Below are 25885 nucleotides of genomic sequence, written 5' to 3'. Positions count from 1 at the left end.
GGGAGGAATGGAAGTTGTTTGTTCAGAGTGTCTCAGTCAAGCTAAATGAAGAGTAGGATGTTGTTAGGTGAGGAAGACCAGGTGCTTACAGGGCCTCGAGATCCATGCTGGTAAGCCTGGGTTTTATTCTCAGTGCCACGTAATACTGGTGGAAGGTTCTAAGCAGGGTAGTGTCATGCTCTGAGGTCAAGGATGTAGGGTTTTTGTTTGTTTGTTTGCCTTAAAATATTTATCTATTTGGTTGTGCCAGGTCTTAGCTGTGGCTTCTGGGCTCCTTGGTTGCGGCATGCACGTGGGATCTAGTTCCCTGACCAGGGATCAAACCCGGGCCCCCCAGCATTGGGAGCATGGAGTCTTAACCACTGCACCACCAGGGAAGTCCCAAGGCTGTAGGTTTTTCCTCTGTCCCGACAGATTTCTGATTAGGAAAATCATGTTTCACAGCTATAGCTGGTGTTTCTAAGGGTTTAACTGTCTCTAGTTGGTCACTCCAGTTCCCACCTCATAGCCGCTTCTCTTGAAGAGATGCTGATTCAAGAAGCATCTTCCTATATGACAAGCCAGTGTTAATAGACAAGATTTTCTTTTGAGGTGGATGCAGGTGTACGGAAAGAGAGAGGTGAAAGCAATTTACAGTGGTTTGAACATTAGCTGCACTGCTTCTAGGAAGCTGTTAATCATGACACAAGAAGTCTCCCCGCATCTGGGGAGACTTGCACTTTGAGGGGTGGCTTTCTTGGCAAGTGTTTACTATTAAGATAATCAAGACACTATGAGGGAGAAGCATTACGCTCATGCCAGTGACCTTTCTGCTGGCCGTCAGCTGTAATATGAAGTGAGCATTAGTAAGATCTGTGGTGTGGGAAACAAAAGACCAGGCCCTATTCTCTGGTTTTGACAAGACAGACTGACAAATTTCACTTTATTTCCTTCCTGAATTACATTCTGTGAGCCAAAGGGCATTAAGATGTGAGTTCGCCTCTCACTCTGTTTCAGCAAGTAGAATTGTGAAGGCAGTGGGATGTACTGGGCCCCCACTCAGCGACCAGGGTCAGTGCTTTGCGTTAAAGACATTTTCTCCTTTATTTCCCACAATAACCCTATTGGTCAGCAGCTACTTCCAACTCTCCATTTTTAATATGTGAAAACTGAGTGTCAGGTAGCTAAAGTGACTTGCCCAAGATCATACACAGCTAGTAAGTGACAAAATTTAGGAAGCAAATCAGGGTTATCTGACTCTTCAGTCTGTGCCATTCTTTATTTTTTTCCTTTTGAATAGATAATAAATGGACAAGACACAAAATTTAAAAGTTACAAAAGGAAGTACTGCAAAAAATAAGTTTCCCTCCCACCCCAGTCCCTTTGTTCTCCTCCCCAGTGGCAACCAACCACAGTCACCAATTCTTCAGTGTATAATTTTATACTTTTCTGGTCTCTCTTTTGAGTGGAGAACATAAGATACAGAATCAAATAACTGTAGTGACAGTGGTTATCCACTAGGGCAGATGGCTTTTCAGAAATATCAGAGGAGCCTTTTCAAAATACACATGCCCTATTTTGTTCCTCCTGACTAATATTCTGATTTTGTAGGTTTGGGGTGAGGTCTCTAAAGGAAACTGTGATTGCTTCCTTGCCTCGCTTCATTGAGAATTACTGTTCTGGTATTGCTAACATGCCTTATATGTACAGTTGACCCGTGAACAACATGGGTTTGGACTGCATGGGTGCACTTATACACAGATTTTTTTCAGTAGTAAATACTACAGTACTACACCATCCTCAGATACGGAGGAACCTCAGATATGGAGGGCTGACTATAAGTTATACCCAGATTTTTGACTGTGGAGGGTCAGTGCCTCTAACCCTGAATTATAAATGGTCAACTGTATTCAAGGAGGGAGGGGTTCCTTCCTCAAGACAGATGAAGGAGGCTTATTGGGAGGATGAACTATATACTCTTATTGGAGAAATAAGAACAGTGGATATTCCAGGTGGAGGAAATACAATGAGCAAAGGTAGAGAAAGAGTCATAAGTGCAAAGTGTTAGGTTAGGTGTCAGAAGCTCAAGTAGGGATCTAAGGAGCTCTCAGGGAGCCGGCAGGGGAATCCTGGAAAGAGAAAGTCAGGGCTGCTGTCGCTGCTCACATCCTGGGGTCTCAGAGTTCTCTGTGATGAGTGTGGCTTATGTCACCTATCAAGCAAACCCCAAACCTCCTCAGTGTGACACCAGTCCCCCTACCTTCCCTGCTCAGAGTCACAGTGAAGCGGTGCCTAGCTCCAGAGGCCTGGCCAGGTTGGGGAATGGAGCTCTGGTCCAAAGGCTGTGCAGGGGTGTGATGTCTTGAACCTTAAGGTAGTTTATTCTGATTTCTGCCTGAAGGCTCTTTCATCAGCCACCTGCCAAAGATTGAGAATCGCACAAAGAAGACTGTCTCAGAGCCCCACGGAAAAGGACTATACCAGGATGTTTCCTTAGCAATACCTGAAGATGCTTCTGTGTAGAAACAAGAGACCTGAAGTGATCTCAAAAGTTGTTATTATTTTTTATTTGTTGGAGATAATGCCCACCTTTGTGAATGAAGAGGATAGAATTTTAATGGGAAGAATGAGAAAATGAAAATGCTGTACTCAGAGAAACCTGAGGATTATGCAACAGGTTTGTGAAGTGCCTCTGCTTCAGTAATCCTTGCAGTGCTATACTTCTGTGATGATGCTAGAGGCTTGCGTCAGCTTCTCTTAAAGGACTGTTGTTACCATACCCAGCTCTCTCCATTCCTTTTCTCCTCATTCTCAGGTTGACTCCTAAAATTTGTGAACATCTCCCATGCCGTGTGGCTGACAGGATCCTGGTGCTCCAGCCAGGTGTCAGGCCTGAGCCTCTGAGGTGGGAGAGCTGAGTTCAGGACATTGCTCCACCAGAGACTTCCCAGCCTCACATAATATCAAATGGTGAAAGCTCACCCAGAGATCTCCATCTCAATGCTAAGACCCAGCTCCTCTCAATGACCAGCAAGCCATAGTGCTGGACACGCTATGCCAAACAACTAGCAAGACAGGAACACAACCCCACCCGTTAGCAGAGAGGCTGCCTAAAATCATAGTAAGTTCACAGACACTCCAAAACACACCACTGGCCGCGGTCCTGCCCACCAGAAAGACAAGATCCAGCCTCATCCAGAACACAGGCACCAGTCCCCTCCACCAGGAAGCCTACACACCCAGTGAACCAACCTTACCCACTGGGGGCAGACACCAAAAGTAATAGGAACTATGAACCTGCAGCCTGTGAAAAGGAGACCCCAGATACAGTAACTCAAGCAAAATGAGAAGACAGAGAAACAAACAGCAGATGAAGGAGCAAGGTAAAAACCCACCAGACCAAACAAATGAAGAGGAAATAGGCAGTCTACCTGAAAAAGAATTCAGAGTAATCATAGTAAAGATGATCCAAAATCTTGGAAATAGAATGGAGAAAATACAAGAAATGTTTAACGAGGACCTAGAAGAACTAAAGAGCAAACAAACAATGATGAACAACACAATAATGAAATTAAAAATTCTCTAGAAGGAATCAATAGCAGAATACCTGAGGCGGAAGAACGGATAAGTGACCTGGAAGATAAAATAGTGGAAATAACAACCGCAGAGCAGAATAAAGAAAAAAGAATGAAAAGAATTGAGAACCGTCTTAGAGAACTCAGGGACAACATTAAAAGCACCCACATTCGAACTATAGGAGTCCCAGAAGAAGAAGAGAAAAAAAAAGGACTGAGAAAATATTTGAAGAGATTATAATTGAAAACTTCCCTAATATGGGAGCGGAAATAGTCAATCAAGTCCAGGAAGCTCAGAGAGTCCCATACAGGATGAATCCAAGGGGAAACACGCCAAGACACATATTAATCAAACTATCAAAAATTAAATACAAAGAAAAAATATTAAAAGCAGCAAGGGAAAAGCAAAAAAATAACATACAAGGGAATCCCCATAAGGTTAACAGCTGATCTTTCAGCAGAAACTCTGCAAGCCAGAAGGGAGTGGCAGGACATATTTAAAGTGATGAAAGGGAAAAACCTACAACCAAGATTACTCTACCCGGCAAGGATCTCATTCAGATTCCACAGAGAAATTAAAACCTTTACAGACAAGCAAAAGCTAAGAGAATTCAGCACCACCAAACCAGCTTTACAACAAATGCTAAAGGAACTTATCTAGGCAGGAAACACAAGAGAAGGAAAAACACACCCAAAACAATTAAGCAAATGGTAATATGAACATACATATTGATAACTACCTTAAGTGTAAATGGATTAAATGCTCCAACCAAAAGACATAGACTGACTGAATGGATACAAAAATAAGACCCGTATATATGCTGTCTACAGGACACCCACTTCAGACCTAGGGACACATACAGACTGAAAGTGAGAGGATGGAAAAAGATATTCCATACAAATGGAAATCAAAAGAAAGCTGGAGTAGCAAGTCTCATATCAGACAAAATAGACTTTAAAATAAAGACTATTACAAGAGACAAAGAAGGACACTACATAATGATCAAGGGATTAATCCAAGAGGAAGATATAACAATTGTAAATATTTATGCACCCAACATAGGAGCACCTCAATGCATAAGGTAAATGCTAAAAGCCATAAAAGGGGAAATTGACAGTAACAATCATAGTAGGGGACTTTAACACCCCACTTTCACCAATGGACAGATCATCCAAAATGAAAATAAATAAGGAAACACAAGCTTTAAATGGCACATTAAACAGATGGACTTAATTGATATTTAAATGACATTCCGTCCAAAACCAACAGAATACACTTTCTTCACAAGTGCTCATGGAACATTCTCCAGGATAGACCATATCTTGGGTCACAAATCAAGCTTTGGTAAATTTAAGATAATTGAAATTGTATCAAGTATCTTTTCCGATCACAATGCTATGAGACTAGATATCAATTACAGGAAAAACACTGTAAAAAAATACAAACACATGGAGGTTAAATAATGCACTAATAACCAAGAGATCACTGAAGAAATCAAAGAGGAAATAAAAAAATACCTAGAAACAAATGACAATGAAAACACGACGACCCAAAACCTATGGGATGGAGCAAAAGCAGTTCTAAGAGGGAAGTTTATAGCAATACAATCCTACCTCAAGAAACAAGAAACATCTCAAATAAACAACCTAATCTTACACCTAAAGCAAGTTGAGAAAGAAGAACAAAAAATCCCAAAGTTAACAGAAGAAATCATAAAGATCAGATCAGAAATAAATGAAAAAGAAATGAAGGAAACGATAGCAAAGATCAGTAAAACTAAAAGCTGGTTGTTTGAGAAGATAAACAAAATTGATAAACCATTAGCCAGACTCATCAAGAAAAAAAGGAAGAAGACTCAGCTCAATAGAATTAGAAATGAAAAAGGAGAAGTAACAAGTGACACTGCAGAAATACAAAAGATCATGAGTCATTACTACAAGCAACTATATGCTTATTGGACAACCAGGAAGAAACGGACAAATTCTTAGGAGTTGCCAAGTCTGGCCAACCTGCCAAGACTGAATCAGGAAGAAATAGAAAATATGAACAGACCAATCACAAGCACTGAAATTGAAACTGTGATTAAAAATCTTCCAACAAACAAAATCCCAGGACCAGATGGCTTCACAGGCAAATTCTATCAAACATTTACAGAAGAGCTGACACCTATCGTTCTCAAACTCTTCCAAAATATAGCAGAGGGCGGAACACTCCCAAACTCAACCTACAAGGCCATCATCACCCTGATACCAAAGCCAGACAAAGATATCACAAAACAAGAAACTGACAAGCCAGTATCACTGATGAACATAGATGCAAAAATCCTCAACAAAATACTAGCAAACAGAATCCAACAGCACATTAAAAGGATCATACACCATGATCAAATGGGGTTTATCCCAGGAATGCAAGGATTCTTCAATATATGCAAATCAATCAATGTGATACACCATATTAACAAATTGAAGGAGAAAAAGCATATGATCATCTCAATAGATGCAGAAAAAGCTTTTGACAAAATTCAACACCATGTATGATAAAAACCCTCCAGAAAGTAGACATAGAGGGAACTTACCTCAACATAATAAAGGCCATATGTGAGAAACCCACAGCCAACATCATTCTCAATGGTGAAAAACTGAAATCATTTCCAGTAAGATCAGGAACAAGACAAGGTTGCCCACTCTCACCACTCTTATGCAACATAGTTTTGGAAGTTTTAGCCACAGCAATCAGAGAAGAAAAGGAAATAAAAGGAATCTAAATCGGAAAAGAAGAAGTAAAGCTGTCACTGTTTGCAGATGACATGATACTATACATAGAGAATCCTAAAGATGCTACCAGAAAACTACTAGAGCTAAACAATGAATTTGGTAAAGTAGCAGGATACAAAAGTAATGCACAGAAATCTCTTGCATTCCTATATACTAATGTTGAAAAATCTGAAAAAGAAATTAAGGAAACACTCCCATTTACCATTGCAACAAAAGGAATAAAATACCTAGGAATAAACCTATCTAAGGAGACAAAAGACCTGTATGCAGAAAACTGTAAGACAGTGATGAAAGAATTAAAGATGATACAAACAGGTGGAGCGATATACCATGTTCTTGGATTGGAAGAATGAACATTGTAAAAATGACTATACTACCCAAAGCAATCTACAGATTCAATGCAATCCCTATCAAACTACCAATGGCATTTTTCGTAGAACTAGAACGAAAAAATTGCCCAGTTTGTATGGAGACAGACCGAAAAGACCCCAAATAGCCAAAGCAATCTTGAGAAAGGAAATTGGAGCTGGAGGAATCAGGCTCCCCGACTTCAGACTATACTACAAAGCTACAGTAATCAAGACAGTATGGTATTGGCACAAAAACAGAACTATAGATCAGTGGAACAGGATAGAAAGCCCATAGATAAATCCACGCACCTATGGTTACCTAATCTTTGAGAAAGGAGGCAAGAATATACAATGGAGAAAAGACAGCCTCTTCGATAAGTGATGCTGAGAAAACTGGACAGCTACATGTAAAAGAATGAAATTAGAACACCATACACAAAAGTAAACTCAAAATGGATTAAAGACCTAAATGTAAGGCCAGAGACTATAAAACTCTTAGAGGAAAACATATGCAGAACACTCTATGACATAAATCACAGCAAGATCCTTTTTGACCCACCTCATAGAGAAGTGGAAGTAAAAACAAAAATAAACAAATGGGACCTAATGAAACTTAAAAGTTTTTGCATAGCAAAGTAAACCATAAACAACATGAAAAGACAGCCCTCAGAATGAGAGAAAATACTTGCAAACATAGCCACTGACAAGGGATTAGTCTCTAAAATATACAAGCAGCTCATGCAGCTCAATATCAAAGAAACAAACAACCCAACCCAAAAGTGGGCAGAAGACCTAAATAGACATTTCTCCAAAGAAGATATACAGATTGTCAACAAAGACATGAAAAGGTGCTCAACATCACTAATCACTAGAGAAAGGCAAATCAAAACTACAATGAGGTATCACCTCGAGCTTCCCTGGTGGAGCAGTGGTTAAGAATCTGCCTGCCAATCCAGGGGAAAGAGGTTCGAGCCCTGGTCTAGGAAGATCCCACATGCCTCGGATCAACTAAGCCCGTTCACCAGAACTACTGAGCCTGTGCTGTAGAGCCTGCGAGCCACAACTACTGAGCCGGCATGCCACAACTACTGAAGCCCGTGCACCTAGAAGCCGTGATCTGCAACAAGAGAAGCCACAGCAGTGAGAAGCCCATGCACTGCAACGAAGAGTAGACCCCGCTCGCTGCAACTAGAGAAAGCCTGCGTGAAGCAGTGAAGACCCAATGCAGCAAAAAATGAATAAATTAAATAAATTCAAGAAAGAAAGAGGTATCACCTCACACCAGTCAGAATGGGTATCATCAAGAAATATACAAACAGTAAATGCTGGAGAGGGTGTGGGGGAATCCTCTTGCACTGTTGATGGGAATGTAAATTGCTACAGTCACTGTGGAGGACAGTATGGAGGTTCCTTAAGAAACTAAAAATAGAGCTACCATATGACTCAGCATTCCCACTACCGGGCATATACCCTGAGAAAACCATAATTCAAAAAGAGTTATGTAACACAGTGTTCATTGCAGCACTATTTACATTATCCAGGACATGGAAGCAACCTAGGTGTCCATCGACAGATGAATGGATAAAAGGATGTGGCACATATATACAATGGAATATTACTCAGCCATAAAAAGAAACTAAATTGAATTATTTGTAGTGAGGTGGATGGACCTAGAGACTGTTATACAGAGTGAAGTAAGTCAGAAAAAGAAGAACAAATACCGTATGCTAACACATATGTATGGAATCTAAAAGAAAAAAAAAAGATTCTGAGGAACCTAGGGGTAGGACAGGAATAAAGATGCAGACATAGAGAATGGACTTGAAGACACAGGAAGGGGGAAGGGTAAGCTGGGACAAAGTGAGAGAGTGGCATGGGCACAATATACACTCTCAAATGTAAAATAGATAGCTAGTGGGAAGCAGCCGCATGGCACAGGGAGATTAGCTGGGTGATTTGTGACCACCTGGAGGGGTGGGATAGGGAGAGTGGGAGGGAGACGCAAGAGGGAGGAGACATGGGGGTATATATATATGTATAGCTGATGCACTTTATTATACAGTAGCAACTAACACACCATTGTAAAGCAATTATACTCCAATAAAGATGTTAAAAGAAAAAGCTCAAGTATCACATGGGCCAGACAGGTAACATCAATGATATCCGAAATGAAAAAATGACAACTGATGCTTGACCTTGGTGTTAGGTAGCTGAAGCGATCCTTCAAGATATTTCTGCACAACGGAGTGTGTAATGTGTGTTTTATTTTTTTTTTAGTTTTTTGCGGTACGCAGGCCTCTCACTGTTGTGGCCTCTCCCGTTGCGGAGCACAGGCTCCGGACGCACAGGCTAAGTGGCCATAGCTCACGGGCCCAGCCGCTCCGCGGCATGTGGGATCTTCCCGGACCGGGGCACGAACCCGTGTCCCCTGCATCGGCAGGCGGACTCTCAACCACTGTGCCACCAGGGAAGCCCGTAATGTGTGTTTTTTAAACATTCAGAATTAAAATTTTATTTTTATTTTTTTTGGATGTGCCTTGAGGCTTGTGGGATTTGGTTCCCCCACCAGGAACTGGACCTGGGCCCTCAGCAGTGAAAGCGTGGAGTCCTAACCACTGGACCACCAGGGAATTTCCCAGAAATAAAATTTTAGTTGGGTGAGAAAAACTAATATAAATCAAGCTTTACTAGATTGTTTGATTGTCTTGCATAACCTCTGCCTGAACATACCTAACTTTTGAGGGTACTATCCTGTGTTTCACCATTAGTTTAAAAGTTGTAGCCTCATTTTTGAAAAGTTTGTTTTTTATTTGTGGTAAATGTGGTAACTCTTTGTACCTAATCTTTAAACTTAAATGATTATTTAATATCTCCATTGACAGAGAGAGAGAGACAGAGAGGGTGTGTGTGTGTGTGTGTGTGTGTGTGTGTGTGTGTGTTTTAAGAACCAGTTATAGGGTTCTTTCTGTTGTGTTTTTTTCTGTTCAGATTTTTTGGAAGCATCCTCCCCCATCCCACTGACATAGCTATTCCTCTCCGGAAGTTTTTTTTCCCCCTGGAGCAACATCATTTATAGTCCTACTTGAGCATTTTGATATCTTGTTTGAGGGACCTAAAGGTAGAGCTTCTAGTGAAATGAATGAGCTGCAGCTTGTTTCCTGACAGGTCTCTCCACTCATAGGTTCAAGGCCTCTAGCGTTCTTTATTTTTTAAAAAAATATATGAATAAATTTATTTATTTTGGCTGCGTTGAGTCTTCGTTGCTGCACGTGGGCCCTCTCTAGTTGTGGTGAACGAGGGCTCCTCTTCCTTGCACTGTGCGTGCTTCTCATTGCAGTGGCCTCTCGTTGCAGAGCACGGGCTCTAGGTGCGTGGGCTTCAGTAGTTGTGGCGCTCGGGCTTAGTTGCTCCACGGCATGTGGGATCTTCCCGAACCAGGGCTCGAACCTGTGTTGCCTGCATTGGCAGGCAGATTTTTAACCACTGTGCTGTCAGGGAAGTCCTCCTCTAGCTTTCTTGATCTCATTTGATCTTCATCATTTTAGTGCTGATAGTAAATCACACAGTGGTCACACTTTCCTTGGATATATTTCCTTGTATCCTTTACTTGTCACATCAGGATCATGAAAATCCCGCTTCTCATTAACTTTGTAGATTTAAATAGGACTCCTTGCAAAGCATATTGAATAAGCATCAAAAAGCATAACGTACTCTGTGTGTGAAAGCATCAATCATCTGTCTGTTGCACCCACTCCTGTCATTTTAGCCCTTTCTGCTCTCAGAATTCCGAAAGGGTGGAAAACCGAAAGAGACAGATGAAACGGTTGATTTGTTTAGTTGCAAAATGCAGCTGGGACAGGTAATTAAACAGTCCTGCTCCCACAGAGAAACCTGCAGCCATGTAACATGAAGTCTCAGAAACCCAGCTGTATTCAGATTTAGATGCAGAATGAATATTAGGTAGGCGTCTTTTAGATTGACAGATTTTGTAAACATCATTTCTGGTTTATTTGTTCAGTGTGATTGAAGATGGGGTATGTGTGTTCTGTTCATGGCGCACATTTCTAGGGAGCATGTGGTGTTTTAGATATCGGGGGGAATAGCCTAGAAGGGCATCCTGTATCTGGTGGGCAAGGGATTCCATGGGTGAGCCTCTGCTGCTCTTCAGTGCTCCAACCTGTTCCTGACATCAGCTGTTCCATAGATGTGGGAAATAGAGCAGGATTGATTAGTAAGGGGCTGGCAGGGGAGACTGGAATCAGTTCCCTCCTTAATCCTTTTATTTTTTTATGAGGACATGCTATTATATAAGTAGCAAATTGTGTGTACAGCAATGTCTTTTAATTTGGGCACTTATTTCGATGCAGAAATTGCTACCACCATCTACTCAGTTGCTCAAACCAAAAATTTTGCAATTACCTTTTTCACTAACCTCCCACAAGCAGTCCCCAAGCAGGCTCTTTGTAGGACTGACTCATTCTTTTTTTTTTTAATCTTTGTTCACTTTATATCAGTTGAGATGAACTTTTTCCCCTTAATTAAAAAAAAATTAAATTATTATTTTTCATATGCTTATCTTCCATCTGCATCTTTCTTTTAACATCTTTATTGGAGTATAATTTTTTTTTAAAGGGCTTCAAATACTTGGCTTTTTATTTATTTACTTATTTATTTTTGACTGTGTTGGGTCTTCATTTCTGTGCGAGGGCTTTCTCTAGTTGTGGCAAGCGGGGGCCACTCTTCATCGCGGTGCGCGGGCCTCTCACTATCACGGCCTCTCTTGTTGCGGGGCACAGGCTCCAGACGCGCAGGCTCAGTAGTTGTGGCTCACGGGCCTAGTTGCTCCGTGGTATGTGGGATCTTCCCAGACCAGGGCTCGAACCCGTGTCCCCTGCATTAGCAGGCGGATTACCACTGCGCCACCAGGGGAGCCCTATTGGAGTATAATTGCTTTACAATGGTGTGTTACTTTCTGCTTTATAACAAAGTGAATCAGTTATACATATGTTTCCATATCTCTTCCCTCTTGCGTCTCCCTCCCTCCCACCCTCCCACCCTCCCTATCCCACCCCTCTAGGTGGTCACAAAGCACCGAGCTGATCTCCCTGTGCTATGCGGCTGCTTCCCACTAGCTATCTATTTTACATTTGGTAGTGTATATATGTCCATGCCACTCTCTCACTTCGTCCCGGCTTACCCTTCCCCGTCCCCGTATCCTCAAGTCCATTCTCTAGTAGGTCTGCATCTTTATTCCCGTCTTGCCCCTAGGTTCTTCATGACCATGTTTTTTTCTTTTATATTCCATATATATATGTTCTCACCTTAAATGTCCCCATCTCTGTGAAACCTACTCTGACCAACTTTTCAAACAGCCTCCACAGTTGTGTCTGATGTCCTGACCCTGATTAGCTCCTTCATAGCACTTATCACAGTTGGTAACTTGGGGTTTATCTTTCACTTGTTTGTTGGTGCCTTGTTTATTGGCTTACTTGTTTTGCTTGTCTCTTCTCGCTCTCTTGCTTGTTTATATTGTCTGTCTTCCATCCTAGATGTTACTTCCGGAGGGTAGAAACTGTTTCTTTTTTTCATCCTGTAATTCCAGCCCAAAGCTCAAATCCTTGCACATAGTTTTACACTCTATAAATATATGCTGGGTATCATGTCCAAACTAGATTGTAGATCAGTGATATGCTGGGAAATGTCTAGCCCTCAAAAAAAAGAAAAAAAGGCAACCCTAATTTGTAGCATTTACCAATACCCGTGGTATAAATAGTTCCACTGTGGCAGATTTCAAGCAACCAAAATGATAGCAGTGAACACTGAGTTAGGTAATGATTCACAGTTGCACTTCATTGATGCAGGTTTCTCCATGGGAGCAGGACTACATTGTTACCTGACCTACCTGCATTTAGCGCTAGACAAATCAACCATTTCATCTGTCTTTTTCAGTTGTTCATCCCTTTGGTATTCCCTAAATTCTTAGATAGAGAGTGTTTCCACCATACACGTATAACAGATAAAAGTCACTTCAAGAACATAGATAAAATGTGGTCAAAATAATTAGGAAGTGATGGATTTTCAGTACTTACTACATTTATTTTTTTATTATTATTATTATTTTTTGTGGTACGCGGGCCTCTCACTGTTGTGGCCTCTCCCGTTGCGGAGCACAGGCTCCGGACGCGCAGGCTCAGCGGCCATGGCTCACGGGCCCAGCCGCTCCACGGCATGTGGAATCTTCCCGGACCAGGGCACGAACCCGTGTCCCCTGCATCGGCAGGCGGACTCTCAACCACTGCGCCACCAGGGAAGCCCACTACATTTATTTTTAATATTATTTATTTAATTGTAATCTTATATTTTCATATTTAATAATGGCTATCATTAACAACTGGCTTGCAGAATTCCTGAAAATTGAAAAATCTACTCTTGCAAGCACACTTTAGCACAGCACTGGGGATGACCTACAGGTGGACCCACTGACCGCTCCCTGCCCTAGTGTTTGGCTCATAAACAAAGGAAGGAAGAGAGTTGGCAGAGATGGAGGGGTAAAGTGTTATTAAAGAAACATTTCTCAGAGTTTTTATTCACCTTTTAGTGCTAAAGAAACTGACCCTAATGTCTCCTAGCTTGATATACAGGATTTGGTACAATGACTAAACAGAATGAGGTGGCAACAATGAGAAATAAAGAGATCACAGAGAGGCAACAAGAGTAAAAGCAGTCTTACCCTCACGTTGCTAGAATATCTTATTGCCAGAGATGGCTGTAGATCCTGAAGTGCTTGGTGGTCAAGAGCACTTAATTTTCAGAAAATTAGCCCAAGGCCGGGAATCCCTCCTGCCTGTTTTAAGCCATTGAGGCCTTAGTCAGCTGGATGCCTTGCCACTTCACATTTGTCTGTTTGTCTGTAGTGGGATGGAAATGAGCCCCAGGTGGTGTCTGAAGCAAGGCCTGTGGAACTCTGAGGACTCAGAGCAGATGACTAAGGGGAGGTGACAAGCTCCAGGATAAGTGATCGCAGAGGAAAGGAAATAGGGAAAGAGCCATGTTGTGGATGCATTGCCACCTTGTGTAGGGTTTTCTCCTTAGCAAATATACAGTTAGAGATGGGCCTGGTATTTTGGATAAACAGACTATTGTAGTATCATTTACCATGTTTGAATTTATATATCCACAATGAGAAATCATTAATTCCAATTTTGAAAATCAGGGGAATGGAATTTGGTGAATGCCTTTGACTTTTAGAGCCAACAACACGAAGACACTCATCTTTTTACCTTGACATTGGCTGGAATTTCTTAATGCTTGACTCATATCTGAACCTATATGAATCCTTCTAAGTCAACAGAACCAATCCTAGAGTGGAATAATGATTGCCTTTCTTATTATACACCCATACCTCCCCCAAATCAGAAATTGTTCTCTCTTAAGCTGGTGAGACGGAAAAAGACATCTTGAAAGAGGTACCATCTTTCATGGATTAGTTCAGATAACATGTAATGAGCCCGTGTTCAGATGCTGGGTACTATTCTAGGGCCTGAGGCTATAGAGAGAAAAGATACCCTCAAGCAGTCGGGGGTAGTTAAGAAACTAGGAATTTTTTTTTTTTTTGTGGTATGCGGTCCTCTCACTGTTGTGGCCTCTCCCGTTGCGGAGCACAGGTTCCGGACGCGCAGGTCCAGCGGCCATGGCTTATGGGCCCAGCCGCTCCGCGGCATGTGGGATCTTCCTGGACCGGGCCACGAACGCGTGTCCCCTGCATCGGCAGGTGGACTCCCAACCACTGCGCCACCAGGGAAGCCCAGAAAATAGGAATTTTAAAAGCAGTGTATTGTGAGCTGTGATGGGGATGTGTACAGTGTGATCTTGGACCCCAGATGGAAGCAGATTAGCTCAGATATCAGGAAGGGCTTCCTGGAAGTGATACTGCTTTAGTATTGAAGTGTGAGTGAAACTTAGGTAATATAAAGGAACTAGATGTCCTGAGGGATGGGAAGCCCTGCAGAAAAGTGAAACACAGAATACATACTGGGAACTATAGGAAGTTTGGAGCTTAGAACTGGAGACTTTGTACGTCTGTTTCTCCATTCCCAAGGAATCTGAGTGGACAGGAGTGAGAACAAGATGACAAATGACTTCATGTTGTACTTGAGGCTAGTTTTCCCCTTATTGTCTCTTTGGGGATTTTGGTGATCTGATTCAGGGGATGGGGCTTCTGTGTCAAAAAAATACTTGATAGAGGATTAACAGCCAGATGTGTCCTTGTTGTGTTTATATTACTGTTCTGTGTTTTGTTGCAGCTGCTGCCCATTCACACTCTGAGGCTTGGCATGGAGGTGGATTCCTTTGATGGGCACCATTATATCTCTTCGATTGCTCCAGGTGGTCCTTTTGATACACTGAACCTCCTACAGCCAGAAGATGAGCTTCTTGAGGTAAAATTTTTGAGGGGAAAAGGACACAGGGCAGGAATTTTTAAGTTGTAGCAGAATGTGTTCTCACCAGAAATCCACAGAGTTACATCATCAATACCAATGTAATGTGAGCTACTTATATTGGAAAATAATTGGTGACTGTACTTAACAAAACTGTGTTGTGTACTTGAAAGTTGCTGAAAGAGTAGATCTTAAGTGTTCTCACCACACACATAAACAGACACACACACACACAAACTATGGTAACTATGTGAGGTGATAGAAGTGTTAACTAACCTCATTGTGGTAATGATTTCACAATATATATATCAAATCATCACACTGTACACCTTAAACTTTTACATGTTATATGTCAATTATATTTCAGTAAAGCTGGGAAAAATAAAATAAAGATGAGGAAAAATACTAACAACTTATGTAATGATAAATGAAGTAGATAATGTACTTGCAGTTCATTTTCCCTATCTTCTGAGACTCCTGAGATGTCCTTTTGAGTGCTTATTTAAACGATTAACTGAGAAAGAAGCTTATGTCCTGTTTTCGTTTGATAGCATAATTAGTATTTTTTTCTTCAAAATTCTTTTTAAGAATCTAACCCCTGACCTTGTTTGGAACATGTAGTCGTATTTATTTCCAGGTTTTGTTGGTTATTTCTAGTAAGGATTAGAGCTGGATAACCTCAGGCTTATGTGTTACTGACTAGCTTTCCGATTGTTTCCTTGGGACTCCCTCCCCGCCATGATGGCAGCCTCTACCGGGCTCACTCAGGCTTCTCAGCCTCTCTTCACTCAGAGCAATTCTAGAGCACTTCTGCTGTGACATGACTGCCTTGAGAGATTTTGTTAGATTGGAAAGTTCTATAGCCAACACAGCAGACAAACCAAGCAACAACCCTTAATTTTACAGATAAGAAAACAAGACATTGATTTCCCCTAACTTTATACACTGGTAGAGTGATGACTTTAGTTCATGTTTTCTAACTCCCATTTCACTGGTTTTTCAATACATCACACTACTTTCTAAGCTTCTAAAAAAGATACACGGAATGGTCAAACTTTGAGAAGGCTGTGTAGAAGAGGGTTCTCTCAAGTGTTAGATCCACAGGAAGTCCTAGGTTGGGTTTAATAGAGTCAACCTAGTTGCTTGAGCCAAGATTAGAATCCCAGGGGCCTTGAAGTAGAGATTTCTTTCTAAAATTTATATTTGCTTAAAGTGGGATGGCAAGAATAGCAAATAGGTTTCTTGTTGGGTTTTTTAAGTAGTGTTCAGTCACCTGGAGGAGTATGTTGAGAATTCCGAGTTGAATTTTGAGGTCGGAGAGAAAAATGCTGTGACTATTGCCAAATTTTATCATAAGCATGGGAGGCCAGGTCCTGTTTTAAGATGTAGTAAATGGCTTTTTTAGAGATGTTCAAGTAATGATATTGGAACGCTTATTGTGGATTAATGCCCTAGAATTTACGCTGTCACTTATGGGTTTTTTGGTGCCGAATCATGTCTTTCTCTTCTTATTTGGAGAGTATATGACATGACTTTGTGGTGTCACACATGATAATCTGCAGATTGGAGACCATTTGGAAAACATTGCCATAACATGTAGCTATTAGGTATTGAGAAATGAGATACATTTATTTGAGAGATATGGAAATATGAGTAAAAACCAGTTTAGTTTACTTTTTTGCGGTAAATAAACATAACATAAACTGTATCATTTAAAGCATTTTTAGTCTACAACTCAGTGGCATTAAGTATAATTCACTCCTAGTACCTGGTAGGTGATAAGGAAATGTTGGCTGGATCTGAGTAGAGCAAGTGTAGGTGATCTCAGCCATCGACTGAGTCCTTCGTGCCTTAGCCGAGATTGGAATTCCATGGTCCTTCTCCCTTGTAATAGAATGTGCTGTAATGAGGTAGCATGAAGACTGGTTGAATTCACAAGTATAGATTTCTAGTGAAAGAACTTGGGATAGGGAAAGAAGCACAGGTTTGCAAGTCAGAGCTGCTTTTGGTTCTGAGTTTGCCACAGCTGAACTGTATGTCCTAGCATGTCACTTTTTTTGAGAATCATTTTCTTCATCAATAAATGCCTACTTCACTCTATGTTTGTGAGGATCTAATGGAATATTGTCCATGTAAAGATAATGCTTTACACATTATCTCACTGTGAGATACTGGCAACATGACCACCATGAAAAGACATAAGCAACCTTTATAGGATAGGATTGAATGGGGATTGAATGAAGTAGTGGGACAATACTTGTCCAGTATTATGTACTTTGCAGATGAATACATGTGTATGAGTTTTTTAGTCACAAAGTCTGAATAATTGAGACTTGACAGTACTTAAGAGGTTTGAAGAGTCTAGAAAAATATTGTGAACTCTAAAATAAAAATTGGCTTCTTCCAGCCACATAGCACAGGGATATCAGCATGGTGCTTTGTGACCACCTAGAGGGGTGGCATAAGGAGGGAGGGAGGGAGACGCAAGTGGGAGGGGACATGGGGATATATGTATATGCATAGCTGATTCACTTTGTTATACAGCAGAAACTAACACAACAATATAAAGCAATTATATTCCAATAAAGATGTTAAAAAAAATTGGCTGCTTCTGAGCAACTGCATACAGAAATTAAAAAGTCTCTGTAAAGTTAGCCAAATAAACTCCTGAACTGTATGTGTGTGTGTGTGTGTGTGTGTGTATCTGTCTGTCTGTCTAATGTACTCCTTAGAGCTTAAAACTAGGAACACAAATATGCTTCAGGGTTAGAACATTGTGCCAAGTCTCAGCCCAGAGCAGCTATTTACAGCAGCCATAAATCCCCTTAGATGGGAGTTGCTAATGGGAAATGTGACCAATCCCTTTAGCCATATAGAGTAGTGAGGAGGACTACCAGGCATTGCTATAATAATTGGAGACAATTCAAATGAATAAATAATGAGCTAAATAAATATTTAAATGTACACCAAGATAAAAACCTGAAAAGTGATTTTCAAATTTGTTGAAGTAATATGAAACAGAAGCTCAAATACTTGTGCATGAGTAGCATTCCTGCTTTGATTGTATCTATCCGCTTGCTTTATTTTCAGTATGTTACTCCCCATTTGGTTGATTTTAGAACTTTCTGTGCTCATGGCACTGGTTGGCACCATGGACATGGTGTGACCAGTGGCAAGTACTTCCCTCCCCATTTTTGTGTGAAGATTGACTTGCAGTTCTTCCAGGAAGAACCTTTCATGTGCTGCTGAACTTGCTATCTGCTGGACCCCTTCCTCAGTCATAAAGTCCTGGGAGACAATGTTTACTTTTTAGGACTAGCTCCCTGAAACACATGTGGGCCTCTTTACTATGTGGTGATTTCTTTGTAAATAATTAAAAGGCAGGCAGATTATGTCTGGTCTGATGGCTAAGTGCTGGGTATGTTACAGGTGAGAGTGGTTCCAAGGGATGAATGACTCTGGGCTCAGACCACTGCTGATGGGATGCTTCCAAAAACCCACTGTGCTCTTATTCTCTGAGCAATTTTGACAGATTTAGTGGAAACGTTCCTCCCAGGAAAGTCAACCCTGCCAGTTATCTGGACATTAGCATTGCACCTGTCAGAAATTAAGGCCAGACCGGAAATACTTTTAAAACTAATAATGCTGCTGAACCCTGCCAGGAAGGTAGGAGTCAGAAGTGAAAAGATTATATGTTGCCTGGATTGTGTTTATGCCTCAGCTTTTTGGGAGTGGCAGACAGATGAGAGAGCTCCTTGAGCTAAAGTCATATATATAAAAAATTAGAATAGGCATGTTTCTAAATCATCTTTGGTGCAAAGAATTGTTACTATGCACTATATATAATATGAAATTTAGATAATCTTTTGGTGATAAGCATTAATTGTTAATAAGGAATAGTTGATTATCTTTTTGTTTTTCTAAACATGTGGGAACCTTGTATAAAACAATTTGAAAATCTGACACACTTCTTACACTTGATGGCTGTGTCAGCAGAGTACGTAAGAATGGATCTGAGGCAAAGTTATGTGTATTTCTTTTCTACAGAGGTGATTTTTCTAGGATGGTATTAAGAGTTTATGGGATGTGAAAGAAAATTGTGAACTGATGCTAAATTTTGACGGCCAAGTATCCTAGATTTTGTTACCTACACATTGTAAGTTGAGCAGTTTTTAACAGCCTTAAAAATTAGTGTTAATATCTCTATTGATATGCTTACAAAATGAAAAGCAAAAGGAAGCGGTCTTAAGAAGGCTCTCATTGATATTTAGTGTGTTTAAGGAGAGATGGGGAGTAGATGAGAGAATAACAACATTGTGGTATAGAAAGGACAAAGCAGGGAGGTGTGAAAAATTAGGCAAATCACATACCCAGTAATAGTTGTACTCTGAGCACATTTTATACTTTATTCACCCAATTTCAGTAAAACTTTAGCCTTAATTTTTATAAATTTTAGGGATTTCTGTTTTTTTGTACTACTAAAATGATTAAATTTAGGCCCTTTGTTTACAGGGAAAATAAAACGATTATCCTGTTTTCACTTTGATAGATTGACGTAAGCAAGAGATTTTTGTTTTTTTTTTTCATTTGGGACCTCCTCAATTCTGACTTATCCCTTATCTTTCTAGGTCAACGGAGTGCAGCTCTATGGGAAATCTCGCCGAGAAGCAGTCTCCTTTCTTAAAGAAGTGCCGCCCCCCTTTACCTTGGTTTGCTGTCGACGGTTGTTTGATGATGAAGCCTCTGTAGATGAACCAAGGACCACTGAAACCTCTCTTCCTGAAATGGAGGTACTAAATGAATACTCGCACTGTGGTTCCCATAGGCATGCCCCTTCATCAGGGATGTCCTGAGAGTGTATTGTGATACGAAGGGGGAGGGAAAAACCTTCCTCTTTTGTTTGACAACAGTAGCTCTCAAAGGCAACAATGCATAGCTTTTCAAATTGTTACTATTCTTTAATGTCATGAAGCTTTACTCTTTTTTTTGGTAACTTGAAAGGTTGGTAACATTAATGTGCATGCACTTTGATTTTAGAAAACCTTTTTTTAGTAATTACCTGAGCTCCTTACTTTTGGCTCCCAGTTCAACTCAGTTCATCTTAACAAGTTTAAGATGTTGGTAAGTATTGAATAGCTAATGGGCTTCCCTTTTTCAGAGCTTTAAAAACATGAAGGTCTATGACCAATTTTGAAATGAGTAAAAATTGCTGTAAGAGCCTTCAGAAGGTCAGAGAATAAAATAACACTTTCTGTGCTCCCGGTAGTTTTTTTTTTTTTTTTTTTAAAGAGCATTGTAATTATGAAAACAGATTTAAGCACATGCTTTTCTAAATTATGTTTTTGTAACTTTTATGTCACTTTTCCCCTTTCCAGACTCTTTTAGATTATAATTCCATTAACACCAGTTTTGATACACAGGGGCTTCCCTTTTGCTTACCTACGGTCTGATTTTCAAGGTACATAGACCCTAATGTTGCCTCTGCCACTTAATGATTTGAATGATTGAGCAAATAACTTGACTTTCTGTTGATCTTCTTCCTCTGAAAAATGAAGATACTTATTGTACTTACCTCATCTGTGGTGAGAGAAGGAAATGAAGTAATGTGTGCAAAGTTCTTAGCACAATGCCTTGCATAAGGACGGTGCTCAGTAAAAATTAGCTATGGCTGTTCTCAACTCCTCCTGTCCACCTGTCCTTTTTTGTGATTTCCTAAAATACAAGAGTGTAGCACTGTCCTGTAGTCACAGATACTTTAGTGTATATTAAGTTTGTTTTTTCAAGAGGACTGTCAGCTCCTGTGGGCAGAGGCCAAATCTTAGAATTATTTTGTATCTCTTGGTGTTTTTATTCTTTACTGCACATATACAAAGTGCTTAGTAAATTATTGATTGTTGATTGATAATTTTTTTTAATGCTTATCTTTGGTAAACATGTTTCAAGGAAGGGACTCAAATGCCACACTTTTATGATTCTTGCAATCTTTACTAAAATTAAATGTGGGTGATAGCTTACCTCTATTGATAAAAATGCCGTTAATCTAATCTTACAGGGTGTGTAAATCACCAACTCCGCTTGCTGACTCTGTGCTCCCATCTGTCATACTTTACCACAATGGGTAAACAACAGCTTTGAATTATGCTCAATGTCATCCTTGCTGCCCATTAGTTGATTGCTTTCTATTCTGTAAATACAGGATTTATGCAGAATTGATTGTATCAAAGTGATATATTTCTGGTTGGAGTATAATATCTTATATATGTTGGATGCCTTGAAATTTCTATAAACTTGGGTTTTAAAATTATATGTGGTTTCTTAAAATCCTGGCTCTCTTTTCTGTCTCTCTTTTTTCATTTATCTCAATACGATCTTAGGTTCTTAGACCCTATATTGTTAAGCAGCTCAGACAAAATTCTAATGCTTATTAATCAGTAAAGGTATTAAATGCCTCAGTAGAACATCAATCGTATTCTATTACCATTGTAACTTTACTTTTTATTGGAAAGTATGTGTTTTCTTTTTAAATCTATCAGTTCCTCACATCAGACTGATATAAACAGATGTTTATTGATCCAGAACGTTCCCACTAATTTCAAGTTCTGTAATTCAAGAACCAGGAAATCGTTCCCATGTTTAGATTTAATCCACCATGTCCTGCAGGGACAGTTTGAGATCTGGTCCAGCCCTCATTTCAAGATGTTTTTGTATTAGCTATGGTGCCTTACTCTTCCATAATAGAGGGGTCCCTCTGCCTGCCACATCTGCCAGCTTTGATTCCGTTAAATGGGTTTTCTTATACAGGTCACTCAAAATTATATTCATAGGAAGTACATCATTTTATTTTATTTACTTCCATTTTATTTACTAAGATCGTTGAAAGTGTTTAGAAGTAGACTTCTTAAAGACTATTATTTAGTCTATAGCTTTATTTAAAAAGAGTTTCAAGGGAAGGCCACTCAGAGGTGGGTGATTGATTCATTATGTATTGAACAAACATTTATGGAGCGCCTACTATAAGCCGCACACTGTTGCGGGTTGAGGGGATAACCGTGGTAAACTCTATGACAGCCCACACCATTCTAGCCTAGAAGCCAGGCATTTTGTTAATTGTTAGGGCCACAAAGAAAAAGAAGATAATTCTTGAGCCTCAGATAGAAGTTCAGAGTATTTGGGGAAGATAAATCACATGAATATAATCCAACACTATAAATAGTATAAAAGCAGAAGGTTGGAGCAGCTATTCTCCTTCTGCGTAGTCGACTCATTGACCGTCTGTCGTTTAGCTTCCTAGAATTCCATGTGTCAGTGACTCTTTTCCCTGAAAGGAGGGAGCTTGGAATAGGGGATGTGCGGGTGTGGAGTCAGGGAAAGCAGCTGAGGATCTGTGTACTGAGTAGTTGTGTTGACCTCCTTCCTCCAAGATCAGGTTTTCATTATTTCAACTCTGATTTTTACCTGTTTTTAGACTTACATGATTTCCAAAGACTTGGATTTTTTTCACCTTATTTTTCTAGTAAAGTTTTTCTTGAAAACTAGGAGCCAACAGAAGTGGTATCTCTCTGTCCTGTCCTGGCCTCTGTGTCGGTGTCTTTCTCTCTGTCTCTCACTGTAATTATGAATTCAGGTATTGCTACTTAAATATCTTAAAAGCTTTGATTTTGTGTGATGTTTTCATATCTTCTTAAATTGCATATTTTTCCTTTTATGCTTCTACTGGGATGACAGAACTCATTTTAGTATAAGAGGTCAGTGTTAATACTTTGAATGAAACAGACACTTGAACGTAAAAAAAAAAAAACAAAAACTGTATGAACAACCTGTTTTTTTAAGTGTTTGAATTTTCATGAAGGTTTTATACTAAAGTATATGTGCCCCAGTGCATGCCCCTTTTAAAAAGATTAAAAAGAAAAACTATGCATGCCAAAGAGTATCCTCATTTTGAGAAGAAACTATGAGATTCCTGATACGTTAATTCTTTTCAAACTTGAAAGGACAGTGTATTGAAGCATTTATGTTCTTTGGTATTTCAGGCTGACCACAATATAGATGTCAATACTGAAGAAGATGATGATGGGGAATTAGCCCTGTGGTCTCCTGAAGTCAAGATTGTTGAACTAGTAAAAGATCATAAAGGCTTGGGATTCAGCATTTTGGATTACCAGGTATAAGAGCCTGTTCAGAGCTTTTTGGAGCAATTAGTTTGTATTAAAGTTATATGAAGTAGTAATTGTTTAAGACATCCACTGACTTAGGCAAAACGGAATTATTTGATGTATAATGCTACTGTCCAAAGGTGGGGTGTTATAATTTCCATTGTTACCATTACAATTGATAGCTCCCTTAGTGAATAAAATGATAGATGATGTAATAAGTGGACATAAGGGAGGGAATAGTTTTATACCCATGGGTGCTTTTAGAGACTGGAACTTGATGAATTTTTTTATATGGAGGATTTTTTCCTCCAGCTTTATTGAGGTATATTTCACATACCATAAAGTTCACTCATTTAAAGCATACAGTTCGGTTGTTTTTAGTATATTTGGAGTTGTGCAACCATCACCACAGTCTAATTTAAGAACATTTTCAGCACCCCAAAAAAGAAACCCCATACATATTAGCAGTCATTCTCAATTCTCACTCTCTTCTCCCTTCCCTTAACGTGAAGGTTTTTATAGTTTTGCTTACCTATTAATCTCAATGAGTGTAACTGAGTAGAAATGTTCTTGGTGAAGTTTATATTTAATATAGAACATATAATATTTCTGTATTTATATGTACCCCAATTATAACTACGGTAAAGTTACTGATGCATTTGGTTTGGGGGTGGCAATGTGAAAGGTCACAGCAAGACATCTATATGTTATACCAGTTTACCAGTTAAAGTATTTTTAGACCATCTGACTATCATGGGGAATTAAAACTGTTGGCAAGAAATCTCTTCACTTTTAAGATGCATATTTTAATACATTAGTGCTGCCTAAAGACACTGTGGTTTAATAAAGCAAAATGTACTCTATCAAAGCACATAAAATGCCAAGTGATATAAAAATCAATTTTTTTTAATAAGGCAATCAGGAATAGATTGAAAGAAAAATACTTTGAGCATTATGTAAGAACATTAAATTCCATATTTTGGCAGTGTGCTTTAAGATTACTGAAATAGATTATATCTATTTTATTTTTGCTGGCATATTTCTGTGCCAGATAACCCTCTTCGTTATTGGAAGTTCTCTTTGGAATATTATTGAATTATGAGTTGTTGATTCCAAAAAATGCATATTTTGGGAAATATCTTTTTCAAGAAATATTAATACTGTAAGATTCTGGAAGTTTATATATTGGTTAATTATTAGGGCATATAAATGTAAAGCAAATGGCACGTATTGATACTTTTTTTTCCCTCTCCAGTGTTGCTCTATTACCTAGCACATAGTAGGTGATTGATAAACATTTGCAGAATGATTGAATAAAGTTTAGGTTAGCCAAAATTAATTAGGACTAAATGAACATATTCAATGGGTTTTTTTTGTTAACATGTTGAAAACTGGGATTTAGTTTAGAAAACACTTTTCAGATGTGGTTTTAGATATTCAGCTACATTTTCATTATCATTGGAATCTATATGTTTTTGCATTCTTATAAATATATCATAATGATTGCTCTTACCCTCTTAAAAAACATTATCTGCAAGTTTTATATTTTGAATATTGCACATGTTAGAGAAGTGCTTCAGAAATTAAAAAGATAAACAAAAAGTTCAGTAAAAGATGGAAAGAAAAACTTGATAGTCTTTAACAGTGTAATCCCTGCTTAAGAGAAAAATTCCTTTATCAGTTCTGAGTTTTACACTTAAAAAAAAAAATATATATATATGCATTGTAACATACCTTTGGTTTTTTTTTTTGGATCTTATTTTTATTTGTAAAATTCTAGATGTCCCTCTATCCCATCTTCCTCACAATCACCATCACACATACTGATGTTTATTTCTGCACAGATTATATGAAGTAATTTTGCTGCAAAAGAAGTGTTAGATATTCTTCTTGCTTTTGTGCTTATTGGAGAACTGATAGAAAAAAACTTCATTTTCTAAATGCTACTTTGATTCACATTAAAGGACTCAGCTTATTTATTTCTGCAGCTAAACCTTGGAAGGAAAAACATTCAGTCTTAAACTGAATGTTTTTCTTAAGTCAATCTTAAATACACTTACAGTTGTACACAGCACGTTTTCACCATTTGTCAGTGGTATGTAGAACTGTTATCCCCGTGACATTTAGATGACACGTAAACACAATTTAAAATTTGGTTTTGGGCAAGTTAATTAATTGGTTATACCACCTCTTGTTGTAATTAGGTAATAAATTCTAAAGTTCAGAAATATTTTTTTCAAGGCCAGGTGAAGTTTTAGCAGAAGCCATGAAAGGCCACGTTCCTGGTTATTATTGAATTTGATGCTTCTTGTATGAATTTATTAGGCATCTGAATAGGGCTGATGCAGAGCTTCACGCTCACCCCCAAGCTTAGAATAGTTTGTATAAGAAGTGCTGTAGAAACATCTTAGCCACAGCGAAAAGATTTTAGTATAGTGGGAGAGTTTCCAGGTTATAAAGGACCTGTATTAGCAGTATTGAAAAGATTGAAAATTTACTTTGGTATTTTAATTTCAGTTAACCACTTTTCTCACTACTGAGTTTTTCTCTAGAAAAATAAGAACTCTGTCAAGAGCCTGACAAAATTATATACAATATATATTTTGTAGGTGCTT

At 39.2% G+C, this 25885-nt stretch overlaps 1 protein-coding gene across 9 annotated transcripts in view; it reads left to right on the top strand.

Moving 5' to 3' along the window:
• The window catches only part of PATJ (PATJ crumbs cell polarity complex component), a 358003-nt gene that overhangs the window by 63435 nt on the left and 268683 nt on the right, over window positions 1-25885 (top strand). For all 9 annotated transcript variants that reach the window (XM_082834080.1, XM_082834079.1, XM_082834082.1 and 6 more), the window contains 3 exons: window positions 14983-15117; window positions 19746-19907; window positions 23148-23279. In XM_082834080.1, coding sequence (XP_082690206.1) covers window positions 14983-15117; window positions 19746-19907; window positions 23148-23279 — 429 coding nt within the window. The remainder of the gene's footprint in view (window positions 1-14982; window positions 15118-19745; window positions 19908-23147; window positions 23280-25885) is intronic.

Source organism: Leucopleurus acutus, assembly GCF_964270905.1.
Source record: "Leucopleurus acutus genome assembly, chromosome: 2".
In the NCBI taxonomy this organism is placed as follows: domain Eukaryota; kingdom Metazoa; phylum Chordata; class Mammalia; order Artiodactyla; family Delphinidae; genus Leucopleurus; species Leucopleurus acutus.
This window is presented reverse-complemented; position numbering and strand designations above follow the sequence as displayed.